The sequence below is a fragment of the Mugil cephalus genome, chromosome 16 (assembly GCF_022458985.1).
Source record: "Mugil cephalus isolate CIBA_MC_2020 chromosome 16, CIBA_Mcephalus_1.1, whole genome shotgun sequence".
Taxonomy (NCBI): domain Eukaryota; kingdom Metazoa; phylum Chordata; class Actinopteri; order Mugiliformes; family Mugilidae; genus Mugil; species Mugil cephalus.
Window position 1 is genome coordinate 17222309 of NC_061785.1, and position 22466 is coordinate 17244774.

General features: G+C 42.1%; 2 protein-coding genes across 3 annotated transcripts in view; one reads left to right on the top strand and one right to left on the bottom strand.

Moving 5' to 3' along the window:
* Nucleotides 1–4154: 4154 nt before the first annotated feature.
* tmem130 (transmembrane protein 130) lies at nt 4155–9175 on the bottom strand. The gene is made up of 8 exons (XM_047609442.1): nt 9078–9175; nt 8922–9004; nt 8507–8678; nt 8268–8413; nt 7999–8083; nt 7638–7840; nt 5363–5469; nt 4155–4574 (listed from the first exon to the last, which is right to left on the bottom strand). Exons 1-8 carry the CDS (start codon nt 9083–9085, stop codon nt 4410–4412), a joined length of 969 nt encoding a protein of 322 aa, XP_047465398.1. The 5' UTR covers nt 9086–9175; the 3' UTR covers nt 4155–4409.
* A 1568-nt stretch (nt 9176–10743) lies between these two features.
* Nucleotides 10744–22466, top strand: part of baiap2l1a (BAR/IMD domain containing adaptor protein 2 like 1a) — a 29170-nt gene continuing 17447 nt past the window's right edge. The window contains exons 1-4 of one of the 2 annotated variants that reach the window (XM_047609804.1): nt 10744–11046; nt 12354–12429; nt 12572–12658; nt 22228–22289. In XM_047609804.1, coding sequence (XP_047465760.1) covers nt 10996–11046; nt 12354–12429; nt 12572–12658; nt 22228–22289 — 276 coding nt within the window. In that variant the 5' untranslated portion in view covers nt 10744–10995. The remainder of the gene's footprint in view (nt 11047–12353; nt 12430–12571; nt 12659–22227; nt 22290–22466) is intronic. The other variant, XM_047609802.1, reaches the window with a different exon arrangement.

Here is a 22466-nt window from a genome sequence, read left to right on the forward strand (position 1 = left end):
GTTCAGTGTTCTGCTGGAAAACATTTGGACCTGGCATTCATTCATGTTGATGATACTTAGACATGTAGCACCCACCTAGACCAGACCAGACACCCCCACCCCATAGCATGACACTCATAGATGGCAGGACACAGCCAGACACCATAAGGTGTTGACCTGGCCTCCAAATTCACTAGATCCCAAAGTGATCAAGTATCTATGGGATGATCCACAGAGACCCCTCCCCTCAACCTATAGGACCCAAAAGGCCCCCACTAACAACATCCAGACACCCTCAGAAGACTCATATCCATTCTCTGATGAGTCACAATGGTTTTGGAGGCACAAAGGAGACATACACAATGTTAGGAAGGTGGTCATAATGTTATGCCTGACCGGTGTATGTTTACGTGTGTATATGATTGTGTATAAAGTAGTTCAACAGTGGCCTAATGGCTTGTGGGTAAAAACCGTCCCTGAACCTGCTGGTTTGAGTGTGGGTGCTCTGGAACCTTCTCCTGCCAGTTGGCAGGAGTGTAAACAATCTGTAGCTGGGGTGGTTGGGGTCAGAGAGAATCCGCATGTTCCTTCCTCCCGCAGCGCTGGCTGTAAATGTCTTGGATGGCTGGCAGGTCTGACCTGGTGATGTGTTAGGCTGGTTTTACCACCCTCAACAGTGTTCAAGGGGGGTGCAGCAGTACCTGCATCTGCAGGTGTTTGACCGTATCCCGGTGTCCATGCTGAACCTCCTCAGACGCTGCAGGAAGAAGAAGAAGAGGCTCTGTCTAACCACCTTCAGGGTGGTACCCGTGTGGTGTGACCAGCAGCTGATTCTATATAGCGCTGCTCCGTTGATGTGGATGGGGGCATGTCCTCCTCCTGGAAGCTCCTCGTAGTCCACAATGATCTCTTTGGTCTTGCGTAGGAGGTGATTGGCTTTACACCATGATGTCACTGGATTGCCGCTCTTTGATCTCATCTTAGCGTCGGACGTCAGGACACGCCACAAAAAGTCTTCCCTCATCCGAGTGAGGCCATGGAATATTCACAGTTCTTATTTTCCGGCTGAAGTTCATATGAGCATATAAGGCATAAGTCAATGCTGCCCTTGTGCGCCGTGCTCTCAACAAATAGCAAAACACGTCTGCTTCTTATTGTGTGCTGACACCACTTTTCCATATTGAAAATAGTCACTGGAGAGGTCCACACAGACAGATAAAGTTAGAAACACAATGGTGAGTACGTGGAAGCCTTTAATAGTGGGAGTCGGATACTTCCCTTGGGAACTGATAGAGGCAAGAAAAGGGCTATAAGGACAGCGAAAATTGGATTCATTTGGGCTTTGCTCAAACAAGGCCAATCAGATTAGTTTCTCAAATCAAATCCTCAAGACACACTGTTTTGCACTGGTGTTTGCAAGCATTAGATTTGTGTATCACTAACTATGTACCTGTAGCTGGTCAAACAGATTTAAATTCTCTTTTCCAAGGAGATTCTTCCAGCTTTGCCTCTCTTAAACTGCCAACAAACAATTCATTTTGTGCAACTGAGACACTAGTTCTTGAATAGCAACGTGGACATCACATCTCAGAGCAGTCAGTGTTTTTATATTAACAGTAGATTAAACGTGTAACGTGGAGTAGTGACAGACCCAAAGAGAATCATCATCTAACATTGCAACTCTCCTCAGCCCCACAGAGTATTCAAGCATCTTCAGGGCACAAGTGGATTTAGAGCAAAACAGTGCGTGTGCGCCGATCAGCCATAACATTAAAACCTCTGACAGGTTATCCAAAAAAGCGTTGAATAAGGTCAGCTGGACTTGTAGAATTTCGACCCCAGTTTCTGATCAAGCAAGTTTCGGGTGGGTGGTACCCACAGAGTTTTTTCCTATTTAAACCTCAATTTCCCACACGTTTATCAGAACTGAAGAAGTTACTCGGATGAGTGGCGACACGTCTTCAAGAAATTCTTATTCAACGCTTTTTTGGATTACCGTGACCTGGATGACTGAGAACCTTCACAGACACTCTGACAGGTTAAGTGAAAAACATTCTCCAACTTGTATCAGTTCAGTGTATCACTAACTATGTACCTGTAGCTGGTCAAACAGATTTAAATTCTCCTTTCCAAGGAGATTCTTCCAGCTTTGCCTCTCTTAAACTGCCAACAAACAATTCATTTCCTTTCTGTCAGCAGGGCAGTGCTGTACCATAGTGCTATGCTTTATTGGAAAGACCAACTAAATAGGTGAGGAGGCTTGATACATCAGAATCTGGCCTGTATTTCAAGATTTCAGGATGCTTAGGCTCACAAGCTGTTTGGCTTTTACATTGTGTCGTTGTTCATTCTTTTATGATTATTTAAGAAGGTTTTAGCCAAAACTCAAAAACACAATCAAACTCTCGCATGTCTTAATTGGTTTTAGCTGATTTAGGTGTGTTCCGAAAGTGCTCCTCTTCACGTCTGTCCAAAAAGTTCACAGAGCTTCAGTATATCCGAGTTAATGCCAGCTGTCACGTATCGGGCCTGAAGCAGAGGCGCTTTCCGTCAGATAAAAACTGCGCAGCTGCAGGTTTTAGCCACGGCTCAAGGTCGATCTTCTGGTGGAAGCGATGTTCACCTCAGCATCTGCAGCTCCCCACAGCTTTCGTGGCAGCTGGCATTCATCAAGAGACTCGTAATTAATAACACACCGGCATCTCAGACAGAGGATGAAGCTGTCATAAAAGCCCATCAACGTGCTAAATGCCATAAAAAGTAGTGCAGTGGAACATATTCAAGGACTTTGTTTTGTGAAAGGTAATCACAGGTCATCCCATCCCTACTGTTTAATGACATTTATATCTTTTATGACACCATGACTTTTTTTTTTCCCCCACTTTTTAGCAATTAGCATTCAGTACCAAATGAGAATCTCTCAGCTTTTGCAAAAGTAAGCATCTATTGACTTAATTATGTCAAAGTCAGTTTTGGCTTGACTCCATTTTTATCTAATCTGCCACTTCTTAGAAAGGTTCAAAGCCCACAGTTGAATTTAGATTTGTAGTTCTACCACAACATGGACAACAAAAAAACATTTGGAACAGACATTCGACCTGGGTTTTTCGTTGGGACCACGTCAAATGACCCGGCAATCGAACTGGGATTTTATCGGCTCGTTGATGTACCTGCCTGTCACATTGCGATCTTTTCACTGGACGGTGTCAGACTGTGTCATTGTAGAAGCTCCAGGGCTGTGAGCCGCTCAATAACGGAGCAAGGTTTTGGTCTACTCCCATAAGAGACAGATCTCTGAAGGGCAGAGATTTTTTGTCCATTTTTTTCCAATCAAACAAATCAGATGTGTTGTTACACGATTGTTAATGGAAGCACATAGGCGAATAAGCCCTTAATGTGAACTGCGCATGTGCATCTGTGTTTATATACAACTTGTAGAGCTAGATATGGCACACTTTTTTTACCGATCATGGCACTGGCTAGAGAAGGAGAAGGAGAAGGAGAAGGGAGATTCGGTGCTCTTAAAAAGTGTAATGATGACAGTAGGAGATGTTACTGATAATGTACAAACTGTATAAAGCTTAGAAAGAAGTTTCATTATCTTTAAGAGCAAACTGTTCCATATAATATCAAGTGATAGGCTGGTTGCCAACACAAATCAAAGGTTTGAGGATAATTGGTGTTAAATGTTGAACAATTATCAAAGCTCCCTTAGGAAAATTTGTAATTCGTGATATTAGATAAATGCTGCCTTAAAATGGAACTCATGACTTGACTGGTAAACACGATGGAAAACTAATACAGTTGTGAATAGGAGAAGATGTGTGGTTGAAGTGGAGTTTACTTATGACCACAGTAAACACAACACCATCAGCACAACATTAGTGTTACATCTACGCACATCTGACTAAAATGTGAGGGTGAGCAGTGTCTGAATGATCATAATCCAGTCTGTCTTGCCTGTCCCTCTTTCCCTTAATCTCGAGGATCCAATTTCTCTCCTTTCCAGGCTGGACATCATCTTTCCTCTTGAAAACCTCCCTGTAATGTGGAGGGGAAGTGATAGCGAAAACGGCGTACATTGGTTGTGCCGACCAACAAACAGGCCTTCATCCAATGCTCAAGAGTTTTGTTTTTTTAAATATTTAGCTTTGTAAAATGGAAAAAAAAGAAACACCTGTTCTATTTTTATTTTTCAGGGAAGCATCAAATGAATAAACGAGTGGTTCAATCCGCTCACAGCAAGCTTCAGTTAGCGCTCATTGTTAAAACATGACCTGCACTTGAACCATTAATTTAATATGAGTTCTTTTGGATGTCAGAGACTGACTCATGTGTTGATCATCATCATCATTATTGTCACGGCAAACGTAGTACCGTGCCTTAACGCCCATATGAGGCCGTGTGTACGATGGCACACAGAGCAGAGGTCAGACAGAGGAGCAGTGCGATGGTCGGGAGCAGTACTGGGTCCCGTACTGCAAGAGGAGCGGCTCTTTCTCTGCTCTCTTCAAGATGTTGGTGTTGAAAACAACTGTGGGGTGAGCGTCAGCGTCCAGGCTCTTCAGGAATACGGCGTTACTGGAAGAAGCGATCTGGAAATGACATCCAGCAAATGAATGCTTGTTAGGAAAGAAACACATGTAGTTGTTTCGGTGCAGCTTCTAAATTAAATGCGGCTTTGCAGACGAGGACAATCACTCCAATATGTACAGCTCTATGTTACGGTTTGTTTCTCAGTTTATTTCTAGGTTTAGGACGCCTCCTTGTGGTCATATAGAGAATTTAACTGCAAATACTAAAGACTCCAGTGAGTCATACCTACTTTTACCATTACTTATTCATATGATCTGAGAAATCTTTGCTTCCAAAATACTTTCTGTTTGTGTCACCACAAAAGAAGTTGAACTCGGTTTACTATACACAGTGATCATGCATAACATTATAACCAGCTTCCTAACACTGTGTAGGTCTCCCTTGTGCTTCTAAAACAGTGGGTCTTCTGAGGGTGTTATTGTCACTGTGGGGTCCGGCAAGAGGATGTTGTTAGTGGGGGGCCTTTGGGTGCTATGGGTTGAGGGGAGGGTGTCATTGCTATGGGGTGGGGGTTCCTGGTCTGGTCTAGGTGGGTGACAGTACCTAGTCTAACCACATCCACAGGAATGCCAGGTCCAAAAGTTTCCCAGCAGAACACCAAATTGTCACAAGATGGTCGATGTTTACTTTACTTTTACTTCACCTGTCAGTGGTTTTAATGTTGCGGCTGATCAGTGTACATGTCCAGTCTGTCGTGTAAACAGTTTGGCCCTTGTGGATCCTATTAAACCCAGTTATTTAGTTATTTGGAGGCATAAACTTCACATCATGTTCTTATTGTAGCTACCTGTGCTGTGGTGGGGCGTCGAGGGCGACAGGCGATGACTGTGATGAAGCAGAAAGTCGCCACGAGAACAGCAGCACACGACAGGATGAAGAGCAATTGGATGTTACCTGCAAATAACGCGGAAGAGGGCATGTGTGTGAGAGAGAGTGGGTCTATTGTTAAAAGGACGACACACAATATAAAAAGAAAAAGCTGCACACTTCAACTGGGACACATTCACTGTGTCGACGTCTGAGAAAATGCGCTGCCCGAAATGAAATAAGATGTCAACAATTGTGTTAAAGGAGAATGAAACTGTGGGTCTGATTCAGACCCAGGGAGATCAGCTGGAAGTTTTTGTTTCTGGCACACACTGAGATGGAAAATGCAGTTCATTGTTTGGAAGGTGAAAGTATGTTTTCTGCTGTAGCCACCCTTCAGTTTCCTTTACGGTTTTATAATCCTGTCTGGCATGTAGTCGTACCTGACAGTGAAGCCACTCTCAGTAACACAACACAGCCGTCAATCCTCAAACCTCCAGAGTAATAAAAAGACACAAAATGGCAGTGTTTCCTTCGGATCACAACTTCAGATACCATCAACGCGACAGCGAATCAATTGAAGCCACATCTCTCTCCTCTGACATGCTTGGATTCCTTCAATTTCGTTATTCCCTCTCCGTCTGTGGGGCTGACACAGCTGAGTGGCACATGGTTCGTTTTAAATGAAGCACCTCATGACACCGCACAGCTTCCGCCCATAGAAAACCCCAAATTAAAACTACTTAGACATACTCTTGCACTAGTTGCGCAGAAATAATCAATTTGATTCACTATAATTTGAATTGCATCAAAGCAGAGGCAAATAAAAAGAGAAGAGCTAAGAGGACATCCCAAAAGGCAAAAAAGCTAATTTATACATAATGTTGACATGATTGGTTAAAGGGTCTACAAACAAATAATTAATCTAATTCATAATGGTGCGGAGGTTAGCGTTGACGCCTCTGGGTTCCAATCTGACTGGGGCCTTTCTGTGTGGTGTTTGCATGTTCTGTCCTGTGTTTGTGTGGCGTCTCTCCGGGTACTCGGGCTTCCTTCCAGGGTGTACCCCGCCTCCCAGTGACAGCTGGGATAGACTCCAGCTCCTCCGCAACCCTCTACAGCAGGGGTCTTCAACATTTTTCAGGTCAAGGACCCCAAACTGATGGAGAGATTAAGTAGGGACCCCCTACCTACTACTGTGTTCTATATTAAACTCAGTCTAGTGCTATATATATATATATAATATACATTATTATCATCATTTTGCATTCAATATTAAGCTATCAATTGTCCTTTAATTGACACTAAAATATGTTGGAATAATGTAATGTGTATTTAAGGAAATTTAAATTTATGGGAGGAAATTTAAAAAAATCTATGTAAAAATGTCTAATCAACCAAAGATTTTGCGCAGTACCTCCGTGGACCGCTAGAGCTCTAGAGGGTAGAAAATGAAAATAATATAAAAGAAATACATAAAACAGTATCTTTGGTTCACTGGATGACAGCAGGGTAACAAGATTCAGCGACCGAGAAACCTCTCGAACGGGACACACATAAATGAATCATTTGAATAAATTAAATAAATATAACGGCATTAAATTGATTGTCTATTAAAGGGGAAAAATATAAAATAAAAAAATAAAGAATTTGCTAATTTAAAAAAAAATAATAAACAGCTCGCATGTCACATGATGCTAGTTATTTTCAGTTTTAGGTTTCCACGTGTTTCATGTCTGCATGAATTTCGACTTTCAAAACTGACAGCATTTTTTTTTTTGGGGTACATAAAATCCCAAATTGATGTGCAATTAAGGAAATTGCACCCTGTCCTGCAGTTAAATTTTGTATTTATTCACTAACTTCTACATTCTTCTCTTGTGAGTTTTGTTCTGTATGTTTATATTTTCACCAATAACAATCAAACCTGTCACAAGATGCTTTTTGAGAGCCCAAGTCTGGGCCTCCAGGGCAAACGCTCTTCATACAGGATTAAACCTTGAGCTGGACCTAAGTCACATGAGCCTGGTAGATGGACCAAAAAAAAAAAAAAAAGTGGGACATGGGGCAGGGGGACAGAAAAAAAGGAAGGAAGAGAAGAAAAGAAGCAGACCCAGCGAAGAACTAATGTGGATGGATAAGGTTAAACCACAAAGAGACACAGTCTCTGCTTTGTTGTGCAACTTTGTGACTGGGCACTTTTTGACGTTATCAGATGTTAAGAAAGTATTTTTCTTGTGTCTTGTGTCTCTCACCGTTTCTGCTAGCATAGAGGCTGAAGGAGGTCTGCAGCATGCTGATGTCATTCTTGACACTGATGTCCAGACAGTGGTAGCCGGCGGAGGTGAAGGTGTGGTTCAGCCGCAGCGTGTTTTCATACAGCATGGTGAGGGTGCAGCCGTCGGCCATGTCCGACACACAGTTGGGCAGGAAACGCCAGCACACCCACATGGGAGGACTTGAAGGGAAACACGCACACAGCAGACAGGAATCACTTGTTTTTCCACCCAAGCATCGTTTGAACATGCCCAAATCTGTAATGTCCATTGATCAAATTGCAAAACGTCCTACTTCATGTGTACTTCATGACACACGTTATATTGTCACGCAGCTTACCTTCCATCCACATGAAAAGACAAACTGGTTTCCTGAGACACCACGTAATGTGATGGCCCGTTCAGTTCAATGCTTTTGATGGCATCTGCAAATTCACATTAGTTATAAGTCACTTCATCCCAGCCTGAGATGAATTTAGTCACAATCTCATTTTAACAATCAGGTCAGATCATTTTACATAATTTTACAAAAGTTCTATTTTTTTGGGAATGGGAAATTTTCAACTGAAATCTAAATGATGTGATTTTAGGAATTTAAAAGCTACAAACCGAGCACTTTGACAGCCATGGAGTAGACACCGGCGATTGGCGTCACATATTTGGTCACATTTGCTCCTACGCTCAGCCTCAGAGTGTAGGTTCCCGATTTAGGGTAATGATACCGCACAACTGGCTCCGTCCCTTGGATCACTTCCCTGCATCAGAGATTTTATGACAGTTTGTTTTATGACGGACAAATAAGAAAACATCTGTCCTCCAGTTGTTTCAAGTGTGGTGGACTCTCTTACCCATTCCCTAAGTCCCAGGTATAGGTGAACTTTGCCGTGCTGAAGTTCTTTTGGGGGTCAAAGAGTTCAAACATGGTCTCTGTAGGAACATCTGAGGCCAGTTCCCCCGTGTCCCTCACGTAAGTGGCGTTTCCATCCGTCTGATAGAAAATCAGCTTTCCGGCAATATTTTCTGATTAAAAAGCACAATACACTTAAATGTGAAGACAGAAGAGGAAGAACGTTTGTATTGTCACTGTAACATATTACAACGACATTATCAATGTCACGCTTCTCCATGCGGTGTAGGAAAATAAAATCAATATAAGGACATTTAAAAACAGTACACATACAATAAGACAGTACACAGAGATAAAAGTCAGTAAAGTGCAAACAAGATTGCTGTAGAACAAAAGTATAAATGAAACAGACTTACCCAGATCTGTCAAAGGGTCTATAGGTTCTGCTGCGACCAGGAGAACTGGGACAAGAAGCATCGACATCCAAGCAACGAGTTTTCTGTAAGAATTCGTTTCAGAAGTGTAAAATACAATCTCCAAATGTCAAATGTCTCGAATGTAACCAAATGTACCTGTCCATATTTGTTGGTCCTCTCACTGGAGTTCACTCAATGACCTAAAGAAGATATGAAAAGCTGGACATGGGGAGGAAAGGGGATTTATAACATGCAGAGCTGAGGCTAAAAGGCTTGAAATTGTCACCATGCGTTTCAGTCATGTGGCTGCGGAGCAACAATCAACCTTTGAGTTGGAGGCTTTGGTCTTGGTCATGGACATGACATCTAAACACCCCAGAACTACACAAGAAAAGGGTTAGAAGGTAAAACAACTTGTTAGAGAAATTGTTACTAAACTGTGTATTCACAGATCAGGCATAACAATAAGACCACCTTCCTGATAATGATTCATAAGAGAATGGACATGGGTCTTCTGAGGGTGTCCTGTGCTGTGGGTTGAGGGGAGGGGCCTATGTGGATGAGATTTATTTCAGTGCATCTCAGAGATACTTGATCAGTTTAGGATCTAAGGTGCTGTTTTTCCTAAACCGGTGTTTTTAAACCGTTTTCATGTGTGCGTGTTTTTCCGACTGCATCCTGCTGGGGATGGGTGCTGCCATGAAGGAGTGTATTGTATACAATGTATTACATTGCATTGTGATTGTCATAAGATGATGCCGCTATGCTGATTGGTTTTGAGCTGGTCACATGTTTGATACCTCTGAAATTACCTTCCTCAAAGGTAACGGTGCAGAAGCTGAACAGAAATTGTGAATCAAAAATGTGCAAAGGTTGAGAATATGTAAAAATATAAAAGAAATATATTCTTTATATACAAAGTAGACTAAAGAGAACATGACATAGCGCATGACAATATACAATATAAAGTGGCTGATGTGACCCTGAGTTGAATAGTGTAGAAAAGCATAGGTGGAGTGAATGGATATATGAAAGAAAGAATGAATATATACATATATACAAACAGTCAGAAGATTAAAAGGAAGAACTGGATGTCAGCTGATTTCTCCCTATTATGTGAGGTAAATGTCAATGTCTCTCTTTGGTGTTGGTTAATATTTTATGTAGGAAAAAAAAATAAAGTCATACCATCATTAATGTGTACCTTGATCTAAAAAACTGAAACTCATGTGTGCATGTAATTTATGTCCAGGTGGATAGACAAATTGCCTACTAAGTATGTATCTTTGCCTACTAAGTATTAGCATGCTACTAGCAAGCATGCTAATGTTATAATAATACATTAGTATTATCATTATAAAATTGGCATGGTAGCCATAATACTATATAACACTAAATAACAGTAAGACTAGTTTAATTTTCACTATTTCAGAGTATTTGTCTGAGTAATTTCAAACTTTCAACAGCGATGGATGAATAAGCGATTTATTTCAACATAGCACATCCTGAATATATTAGGCTGACTCTCTCTAATACGCGGCTCTGAAAAATTGCTGTACTGCAGCGCCCTCTCTCGGTCAACCTGAGTATTCATTTCAAGTTGAACGCCTGAACCCAGTGCCAACAAATGCGTCATGCCTCCCTAACTTTTCTCTCTCTCTCTCTCTCTCTCTCTCTCTCTCTCTCAAACGCGTGAGTCATCATCTCGCAGGGCTTTTATTCCACCAGTTGAGGGCTTTATTCGCGCAGCACCTTTCGTGACGTCACGGCACCCTCCTCCCCGTCCTCACCCACCGTAAACAAGCCGAGGGGGAAGTCTCTCGGCGTCCCAGTCAGTGTCTCTGTCAGTGTGTCCGTCGCCTGCTGTCGAGCGTCTCTCTGCCCACATGCGCGCAGCCAGGGTGCAGACGGAGAGCAGGAGCAGCTGTTGGATCTATATTTCGGAGTGAACACCTGGATTACCAAACTGTATTTTTTGTTTTTTTTTTGGAAATTTTATTTGATTATTTTCTTTCTTTCTTTCTTTTATTTTTCTTTCTTGTATCTTCGGGTTTAAAAGAAATAAGCTGTCATCATGTCTCGGGGTGTGGAGGATGTGAGCAAGCTTACTGAAAGTACTTACAAGGTGAGTGATACATCTACTAAATAAGGAAATACCTGACAATCTACAGATAGGCTATGGGCATATTTATATGACCCTGCTTCATTGCCTTTGCTTATAAATGACAGAGCCAAAAATAGATAAAATGATAAGGGCGAGCTTTAGTGGGCATGTGCTTTTCCTTTATTGGGCGATATCACAGTTATGGGAGTTTTACCCTCTTTTATGGTCTTGTTGTTTACATTGTTTTGAGGCTGTTGCACCAATAAAAATATCTGAGATTTTATTCGTTGACACGGAAAATAAAACCAACAATACCACCGCATGTCCCTGCCTAATTAATAAAATAGACATAAATCACAGCGAACCATTCTGCTGGTTCTGTGAGTGACGACAGTGAATCAACAGGCTATGTCCTATTAATCGACATGAATTGATTTAATCGATAACTTGATCATGTGTTTGGTTTTGCTCAGTGACTCTGGCTTAATGTAATCAGGTTTGTGTGATAAGCCAACATCCTGGTGAGTGTCGTCCTAATTTTTTAGAGAGGTCCTCATAATTCTGCCAATGTGCCCTTGAGTCCTCGTAATTCAAAAAAAAAAAGTTTGTCAGTTCTGTCTTAAGTTTAGGTTTGTTGGTAGCGAGCAACGCAAAATGTCATAGAGAAAGTGAAATCTAGGTATTACTCTCAGGTCGGTAGTTTACTTTGTGCCACGGTTTCAGCTGAGAGGAATCAAGGAACCTGTTTCCCTGTTTCTCTCTCTCCCTTGCTCGTTTTTTTTTTTTTTTCTTCCTCCATGTAAAGTCATACCTGCCCCTTCATTGTTCTGTTGAGGGCGTGCCAGGGGAATAGAGAATGAGAGGTGAGCAGCACTTGATTGTTGAGACATTTCAATAGAGGGAGAGAGAAGCGGGGGCTGGGGGTGGGACAGCAGAGTGGTGAGGTTCATTCCGCAAATAGCTGCGACTCTGTGTGGGACTTCACTCTTTTTGAGGGAGTTGCAGGGCATACGTGAGGGGTCAAGTTAAAGATTGAAAGTTTTATTGTTCTCACATGGAGATATTTATAGGGCAGCGCCACAAACACTTGCACTTGTTTTCATGTGTTTTTCTTCTCCACCCACCCACGCTAAAATAGCCTCATGAGTTTTGTCATTGTCCATGGCATGGACCCCCATTTAAACAAAGGCAAAAAAAAAGGAAGAAATGAGAGGTGTTCGAGAGTCGGTGTGAGGGAAAGTGACTCAGAAACTGTGCGTTTAATAATGAGGAGTACCTGTGGATGTTGCTCCCATTCACGACAATGTGTTCTCTGCTTTATGCTGCAGAATGTGATGGAGCAGTTCAACCCAGGCCTGAGGAACCTGGTCAACCTTGGGAAGAGCTATGAGAAATCAGTCACAGGTAAACACAATCTCACACGTGACAAAAGGAGATCCCATCAAGCGGTCCATTATCCTATAGTGAAGCACCGCAGTCTTGACTTACTGTATGAACTTGGAAGTCGGTGTGTACCTTGGTAACGTTGGTCTCTTTCCCCACGCAGCAATGAATCTTGCCGGAAAGGCCTATTTTGAAGCAGTGGCAAAGATCGGAGAAAACGCCACTGTGTCTCCAGTCTCCAGAGAGCTTGGTGAGTTTCATGCTGTTTGAATCTAGTGAGCGGTGAGCAAAGTCTCAAGGGGTTCAATCTAATATCCATGCTTAAATGACTCTGCTGAGGCAGGGGCTTAAAAACGACAACGCTGACGTTCTGTACACTTTCATTAATACACAGGATAAGATGTTACAATCCCTTGTGCCATGATTCCAGGCAAAACGCATTTAGAAGCCCAGTCTAACTGAAAACTGACCAGCAGGCTAGCAGTCAGCTATCAGCTGGCAACCAACAACACCACAAGACACCACCTAACCAACAGCAGTAGGCAGTATGCGGCACATCATTGGGGGTTTCAAGTGGGCACCTCCCTTCACTGATGTTTCGTTAAGTTAGGACCACTACACCTCAGCCACCAAGACATTAGCTTAGCCCTTTTTACTGCTATTCACCAAACTACACAATTGTGTCGGTCGGTGGGATAAGGGTACAGACTCTTGTTCGGGTAGGTGGTGAGGGTGGGGTAACAAGGATACACCACCTCTGTGCTCTGTTTATGGAAATGTACGGTAAGGGTTCAGCCATTAGCTTAACTTAGCATAAACAAGTAGCCTGGCTTTGACCTAAGGTTAAAGTAGCACTAAACTACCACCAAAAAGCTGCCTGCCTGTAAGGTCAACCCTATAGGCCAACAACCAGCTAGAACATAAGTTCTGAACTTGCATGAAGGTAAATGTCTGGTGGGAAACGAGAACTGCTACTATTAGCTGGAAGGCCAGAATGCAAGAAAGAGCTGAAAACTTCTTTCAGGGCTGGCTTCTCAGACACCAGAGAACGGCTACCAGTCTGCTTGCTGGGTCATGGACCTCTAAAGCTCACAAATACATAATCAATACAAAACCATAAAAATAAAATAACAGATTTATGGCTTTACTGTGAAGTTACATGCCTGACTGGTTCTGGATTGGTTGCTGTGCATAGATTTAACAAACCTGATTAGTATTGTGGTTTTGAGTTGCTGGCAGACTTATTGAGCTTCTCTTTGAACTCTTGACAAGAATGACTTTTCTTCCAAAGGTCAAACTATTTCCTGTACATGAGGCACTTTTGGAGCACAGGAACTTTTTTTCATAGCTCCTGTGGCTGTCGGAGAAAATAACCACTTCTGGTGTATTCACACTGCAGGAGCCAAGAACCATCTTAGAGCTCGCTCATTATGGTCTTTTTAGCTCTTATTTACAGGCGTGTACTTGCTTTGTGCACGACGAACCTTGATTGGTGTGTTTGTGCCGTGTGTTGTTCAAACACATGGTCAAATGCCCTTGGATGAGAAGTGAAGTTCAAGCTTTATCATGCTTTTATGTTGGTGTATGTGGCGAAAAACCGTGACGTTGCCATACCAACCATCAGCCAGCTACTGCACCACTTCAGCAGTGCGAATGCAAACAGAAAAAAGCCTCTGAAACCACATAACCCTTAAAGGGAGTTCCACCGTGGGTAGTTACCCCCAGAGAGTCCCCAGAACCGTTTGGTCTCAATGTGCCTGTGAAGCATCTTGTCTTGACAATATCATGCCAGCTAATGGAAGCTGGTCTCCATCAAAAGGCTTTTTCTCGGTTCATCACTGTGACATATTTTGCCTGCATGTAAATATCATCCCAAATGTGGGTGATTTACACAAACACCTGTAAATAACAATGATTGAGAAAAAACAAGGCAAAGTGGTGGCAGAGATTCATTATGATGTACCGTCTGCCTCTCACTGATTGAAGTGCTTCCTCTCCGCCGTCTCTTCTCTGATGCTGCCATCAAGAATGCACGGGGTTGTTTTCCATCCACCCTGCTAGTCAGTCTGCAATTATTCTATTAATGCTAAAATTTGGAGCTGACCTTTTTTGTCCGGGGGTCATTATTCAGCGCTATTACTATTCAGCGAGTTGCTTTTTGTAATTCCACTGCACCGCTCCTTAATGCAAAGGATTACAAAGTGGCCTCGTGGGAGCTTAGGCGGGAGGAACAGGGGAGTGGAAACAGAAAGCTGATGCACTCTTATTTTGCCTGTGCTTATTTTAAATCAACATGGTTGTTCCCGATTTTCAATATGAAATTGCAAGCTGTAACGAAAAAAACCAACAACAAAAAAAACAAAAAACAGATGAAGTGACAGACGAGATGAAATGATTTCACAGAGCAGTCGCGGTGTGGAACACAAAATTGGACGCGCCTGTCGTATCTGTGGGAATTAAAAGAGTAAGGAACATAAGTGCAGTGTCTGTGTCTGAGAATGAAACCGTGGAGAACCATGTAACGCTGAATGCTCAAAACTCCTTGACTACATCTCCTTCCTTTTCTCGTTCATTTGTATGACATTTAATTTAAAATGCAAACGAATGAGGGTTTGCTGGCCAAAGAAGTTAGAGTTATGGATAGAGAGAGTGCTTTTCTCTTATCTAGTTTGATACCTCCTCTTATGCAATGAATCTGGCTGCAAACAGCTACACGATCAAAGGAAATCTGTGCATTTCTAATGTGAGCATTACGATATTACCATTTTCTATCTGTCTGAAGCCGGAAACTGGATCTGAGAGATTACATGCTTAGTTGTTACAAACTGACAGTCAGGTCTGATAGCCACACCTGTCAGTGAGCAATGGAATCTTGCTTCATTGAATAATATGTACACGTTAGATAGTCACCCGGCGACATTGTCACCACATACCAGAAGCAGTGAGGTGAAACAGCTTTAAGACAGACAGACACTAGCTGCTTCATTGTGGAAAGACGGCAGATTTAACACTTGAAATTCTTTTACCATTTAAAAAGGGCTGACGAAGACTCAAGGTCCTATATATGTAACTTTCTTCATTTGACCCCAGCCATAAACACATCTCAGTATCTTCAAATAAAAATGCACGTGAAGTTCTGAACCCGTTGCTCCACAGTTGTTCTTTGACTGCCTGAGTTAAACGTCGAGACAGTGCGATTTCTCACCCACCGCAGCCAGTCGAGTAGCAAACACCCTGAGCAAACAGACCGACAGAGGGGAATGTCTTCCCACCGCGGATCCTCCTCATTTCGCGTTCTCCAAACTGTCTGAAAAAGACAGCAACGCCGACTTTTACAGGCTTTGTGGTTCGTTCATTATGGTCTGACAGTTGAAGGAGATTTAGGCGCAGTAGTTGCACAATTCTCTACACTTCAAAACTCCCCGACTGTCAAGAATGACAGAGCAGTTATATTACTTTGTAGTTCTCGTTTGTAGACTTTTGTAAAGACAGTTTTCTCTTAAGGGATACATTATTTTTTTCCCCCACCTTTCTCTATGAATGGTGCACTCAAAAGGCATGCGTCAAAGAGGCTGGCAGGTATTTGCAGAAAGCTACTGGAGGCTTTTCACTTGGGTGCATTTCTTTCTTTTTCAGGACTAGTGTTAGTCTGCATTTCTCTTTTGGTTTATGATGGAGGAGAAAGTATTTTAGTAATAGGAAAAGACTGCCTGAAGAAAACTATGCACAGATGAGTGAAGTCTAGGTGCCTTTAACCTGTTTTTGCTGACATCACAAAACGTGACATGTGACTTGCAGGAATTCACTTTAGCTAGTTACTTGGATAACTTAACAAACAATAAAGACCTGAATTTGGACCAGAGAGTTAACATGCCGCAAGGGACATGTTTCAACCAATACAGTTAAAAAAATAAACCTTGTACCCAATTCAATTGGAGCCATGAGTTTTGCTTTTCAACAAATGCCTTAGTTGCTGTTTCATCCTGTAAAGTTATTTCGCTGTCAATATCTTTTACAGCAGAGTGAAAGCCGCTGCGTTTCCATTGATGTGCAAAACCTGCAGATGGAAACGGCTACGTTTTGGAAAAAAAAACTCTCAAATATCGCTAAAATACCATCGATGTAAAAGTTTATTGCAAAAGTGAAATGGAAACACTTTTTTTTTACGATTCCCCAGGGGGTCATGTGACCAGTTCATTTGAAGTCCATCTTCCTCAAAGTGGAGTCTCGCGTGATGAGAATTAAAAGAGAATTGTGGGATATCGCGAGATGAGACTTTACAGGAGTTACGGCTCATTCGCAAAAACACCAGAAATATTGCAATATTGCATTTAGCAAAAAACTGTAATGGAAACGCAGCTACTGAATTTTAGCTTGTCCATTTTGTTGTAAACAAAATCAAGTCAGTGGCGCTCAGGTGATACGTTTGACTACATCGCTCTTCTGTCCTTTGCTTTGATAGTTAATTATCCTTAGGAGATCTTTGCTGGGCATAATACACTGACCCTTTGTTTGTCTCCTGATTGGTCAGAACCAGATTTTCTCTGATGAGTTGACAAGCAAATGGCTTTGCAGAGTTTATTTTGTCTTCTTTTGCAAACCTAACACTACATTGTAGGTCATGCATAAATGTTTTGCTTTATTATTTACCTAAGTAAAAGATGAAATAGTAGGTTCTACTGTTTACTTACCACCCTAGTTTTCAGTGAGAAATTTCCTGTGCACGACAAAGCTCCACAGGGAGTTGCTATTCCGCTCTAAAAAGCAGCAGGTATTGAAAGACTGAAAATGTTACTGGAGAATGAATAGCATGAACCCCACCCTTTCCACCTTTTCTCTGCACTGTTTGTCAGTTGAAATAGTTTTTTTTTTCAAAAACATACTGAAGCACACAGTCAACATGGGAAAAATGGTAATGCCAGCCAGAGGGACATTTTTCTCTCCCCAGAGAAAGAGGCTTCAGAGCAGAGAGAGACAGCTGAGTGTTTCTTGTCGATAGCTTTTGAAACAGGTTTTTTGCTTCTGCGGGGGAGCCATTTCTTCTGAAGACTGTCTGATGTTATGGCTAATAAGACGCCCTGGTGACATTGCAAACATCTGTCTTACAGCTATTTCGCAGAACTGCTTTGCTCTCTAGACACAACATACAATATTGCTTATATCATCAGAACATGATGGCCAATTTGTCTGTGTTAACAGACACAACAACAACAGAAGCACCTAAAGGTCAAAGTAAACCTTTTCCCCTCGTTCTCACTGCACTACAGTTTATGTCTAAGAATGCCTGACCCAGATTAATCCTTATTTCTCTTTATTTTAGTTAGTATGTCCGGAAAACCTCACTTTTTTATTATTACTATTATCTTCCCTTTTCTTGTATTCAGTTACTCTGAACCATTAGCTTGCTAAACTGTCAGCCTCAAGAGTAGCCTAGCAGCAATGTTGTCAGCCGACTTAGGGCTTGAGGAACAAGCTTGCTTATATAAACAACTCCTATCTGATAATCAGTTCTTTTTTACGCTCAGACTGAGCTATGCTAGCTGCTTCCAATCTCCTAAATTAGCTAATCAGGACTTCCCAACTTCGGATTTTTAATATCTAGCATGCTGTTCATGAATGCATTAATCTAACAAACATGGGAAAGTTCTCCAAACGGAACTATTTGTGATAAGTGCTACAATCTAAACTGATTATAGAAGCGTGGGCAGTTGCTAAGCACAATTAGCTTGAACATAAATCATACGTCTCTCTGGAAACAGAGATTTTAACCACTAGAAAAATCAGGGTCAGCCAAACAGACACAAACTGTTTTGCTGTATTAGACAGAACCTGGAGACAGCGAGAAAAGGGGGGTTATTTTCTGTTCTACTTACTGTCCAGTCATTTGTTCTCTAATCACACTCCAGTCTCCCTAACGGCCATCAAGTCCAGGCACTCATTCTGAATCCACTAAAAGTCTCACCGGAGTACTGGCACTTTCTTCAGAGCGACCTCTAAAGAAATCACTGACTCACTTAGCACTTAGTAAACATTCATGTTGGAGCATGTAAGACAACGTAACACAAAAATATACTGGCTGCTTATGACCAATGTCGTGGTGTCTAACCCTAACCGTAACCCTAATTTATCAGAGTTAGTGAAAATCACTGGCTATAATGACTTTAGACTGACTCAATGCTCGCCTTCAGTTGCATTAAGTTAACTGGGATTTATTGCTGATGCTCTAGATTGAATGCAGTTTTATGTGTTTGCGCTAAATAATGTTATGTACTATATTATGTGCATGTCATTGGTCCGTGTTGACAGCTATTGATCTGCTGCAGATATATTAGATAGTAGATATTCTGAATGGTCAAATAACAGAACAGTACATTAATATAAAGCAAAACACGTCAATTTTGATCAAATAGTGTGCACTCTAAGCACCTGTACCTTTACCCCCTCCTTTCAGTTCGTAAACCATCACAGTTGTGATCGTGATGCCATTATCTAGAAACATGAACACAAAATCCAATTATCCAACAGCCCCAACTGTGAGTCCTTGGCTATGGATAGCGGGAGGTTAAACTACTGGAAACATTCAGCATAGCCACTCGTTGGCAGGTTTTAATCTGCCAACACCATCCAAATGCTGCTTATCTATTCAGGATACTGGCAGAAACTCCAACATAAGACTCTGCCAATAATTAAAAGACTTTTATTGTTTTCCTTTAGCACTGACATACTTTACAGTCCAGACAGTTGTTGTCAGTACTGGAAAGCAACTTTAACCTGAACAACAGGTGCCCGGAAGTGCTTTATTACTCAAAATCGAGATTAGATTCACGTTTGAGTGAATGCAGTGGTCGACGAAACAGCTTTCGCCTCATTTATTATCTGTATTAGCTGAATAATTGTGTATTCAGTGGGTGTACTTGCAGTTGTTTGGTGCAAGACGTTGATGATGTTTTCAGCAGCTGACAGGGGTTGAGATATCAATTCCTTTTCAGCCATCATTGTCATACGAAAGTTTTTAACCACAGTCACTACTCAGTGTGTGATCACCACATGGGTTTAGCGTCGATACTGGTGACATCATTGTGATAACATTAAGGGAGGGCCGCTCCTATGGCAACCTCCAATCTCTTCCCTCCAGCCCTGTTATGTGTGTACTTGAGACGCCATAAGATCCTGAGTCACACGGGAGGTGGCCATGTTTCATCACAGACATGACTGCATGCAGCATCACGCCGATAAAACGTGTGTTACAAGACGATGACCAAACAGTGATGCACAAGCCAATGGTTGATACTAGAGATCGCTTGTTCACCTGGCAACTAGAGGAGCAAATGCCGGTTGGTAGGAGTGGTGAAATAAACAGAAACCATGCCAACAGGTCAGCTACCAACATTTGCCCTGCCCCTTTCCTATTATAAACCAGCCTTATCTGACTCCGAATAGGCAGTGGTTGTGTTGGCATGGTGCATTTCCAGGTCATAAAAAACGTCACTTGTTGAGAATGTCAAAGGTGTTGCTGTGCGTGTTATCGGCGGTCTTGTAAATGAGGCGTTTCACCCAGGTGGTGCAAAGAACACATAGAAATTGATGATTATAACAGGACACTCGGTGCGTTTACATGCCCGTGAAAATAACGAATTATTGCCTTAATCGGACTATAACAGGAGAACTTAAGTGCATGTAAACACGTTACTCCGATTAAAATCGGATTCTCATTGTCCGATTGAGGCACCCAGATAATGCGATTGAATCAGACTTTTCAATCGGATAATGCGTGTGCGCATGCTCCACAACCGCTGTGCTGGCGTGTGACCCCGGAACAAAAACGTCCAAGAAAGCCGGTCGCAGAACAAGAATAAGCGTAACGGAGCCGTCTGAGGGATAGCGGGGATCTTACCTGCACCAGAAGTAGCGCGAACATTACGTACAAGATTAAAAAATGTACTAATATCCGTCTGGTTGTTGTTTGAAATGCCGGTCCGCCGCATGAACGACTCTAATTTATTATATCACTGAAAAGACACGTATCGCCACCTAGTGTGGATGAGGAGAACAGTTATTTGATTTTCTTGCACTGCGTGTAAACTGGGACAAGGACTGTAGTGAGAAAGTTTTGAGCATAGCTCGATTAAGCTCTGCATGTAAACGCACTGATTGTTATCATGCTTAGTCTTAGTTACGGTCATGTCAGCTGAGAGAATAGGAAGTTACCCATAGAAATGAATCATAATCCAGTTTTCCACAAGGACGACTCACTTAAAAACACATGAACATGGAGATGTTTCTTTGACGTTGCTGAGATTAGATTATGTTGGTACTTAAAATCCTCAAAAGAGAACAGCTCACTAGCAACAGAGACAGATAGGAGATAAGATAAACTGAGCTTCTGTCATTGTGTCCTTTTAAATCAATGAACTGGAACAGTAATACGGGATATATTTAAACAGTTGAAGCTAGGTACTAAATACCACATATATCACTCCAGCTAGATGGAATCAGCTTTTAACTTCAAACATCTCACCTCTTATACAATTTCCGTGAAAATAAAGCCTGCGAGTGTCAGTTCTCTCACTCTTAGCACCACTGTCTTTCTCAACTGTGATTCTCGCTTCACTCGCTCATGTGACAGATCTGTGCGCCATGCGATGACTTTTTCCGTAGCGTTCACCCTCCCTTCAGGTAGACTTTCGCACCTTGCTCACCCCAAAGGTGAAACCTACAGGTGCACAATGCCCTCTTTGAACCTCCTGCCCTTTCTCAACCTCCCCTCTTCCACCCCGTGCAGCCCGTTGTTGAGGCTGTACAAACAGTTCACCCCCACATCGGAACACAAAGGCAGCATTTACCAGTACGTTCTGGTGACCTTCAGAGGGCAATGTTGTTGTAGCTGGACGCTCCCCGTTGGATCACAGAATTACAGCTCTGTATCATTACATTTGTTTGCTCAGAGTGCACATGTTCAGTTGAGGAATGTCAGGTGTTGCGTATGTATGTTTTGTTTTTGTTTTTTTAACTCAAAAGTCACATACAGGCACCTGGGCTTTCTTAGCTTTTTCTCAAAGTCCTTCTAGGTTGTTCCCTTCTCTCCCCTCAAACTGACACTATTATGTGTCCCGACATGATGCCCAGCAAAGTCGAATCTGTGTGTGTTTTCACCGGGACGCCGTGTCCTATAATAAACCTTGAGTCTAGATTTCGCCCCATTGTGATAGAGATAGCACGATAAACTGCTTAGCTATGACTGTCCACTTCTGTTTACCGTATTGACTCACCCCCTTTGTTTCATGTTATATGCCGCTCTCTCTCTGGGCTGTAGTGTGTCTGTGAATGGAGACTGTTCTGTATGTGACCGCACAATGCCAGAACGTTTCATGGAAATTACTTATTGACAGCTACTCAAATATTGAATGGAGATAAGTCATCTGGAAAATATGGGCAGTAAAAAAAAGGTTTGGAGGAAGTTTGGGAAGGATTAACCGTTCATGGCTTTCTTACTGGAAATAAACATTGCATTTTGTTATACACTGTTTACACTGCTGTTGCGTTTGTGTTCTCTTGTGCCCAAGGGGCTTCTATCAACTATGCCTCACAAAGGAACATTTTATAAAGTTTTGAAGAAGTTAGCGCAGACAACTGATGCCGCTCTCACATGAAGTTACAGCATGGAGACAATGCGCTTAGCTTAGCACAAAGGCTATCCAAAGGCATCAAAGACCTGTCTGCTAGCAATAACCAAGGATAAAAGAAGCACAATGTAGCATTGGGCCTTTCTTTGTAATGATTTCTAAGAGTACTGAAAGCTTTTCCTGTTGTCTTTCCTAGGCGTGGTTCTGATGGAGATTGCAGAAGCCCACAAGAAAGTCCACAATGAACTGGAAGACAACGTAAGTCAAGACAACGTTAGATATGAATCCAGTCGTACAAACGCTAACACTTACACAGCTTAACAAATTTTTTTTTTTTTAGAAATGAAAGTATCTGCAGTAAGAGACCTGTTTAGGAGTCATAGACAGGTTTATGAAATCAGAAGGCAGTGAAAGCCACTGTCAGTTTTATTCTTT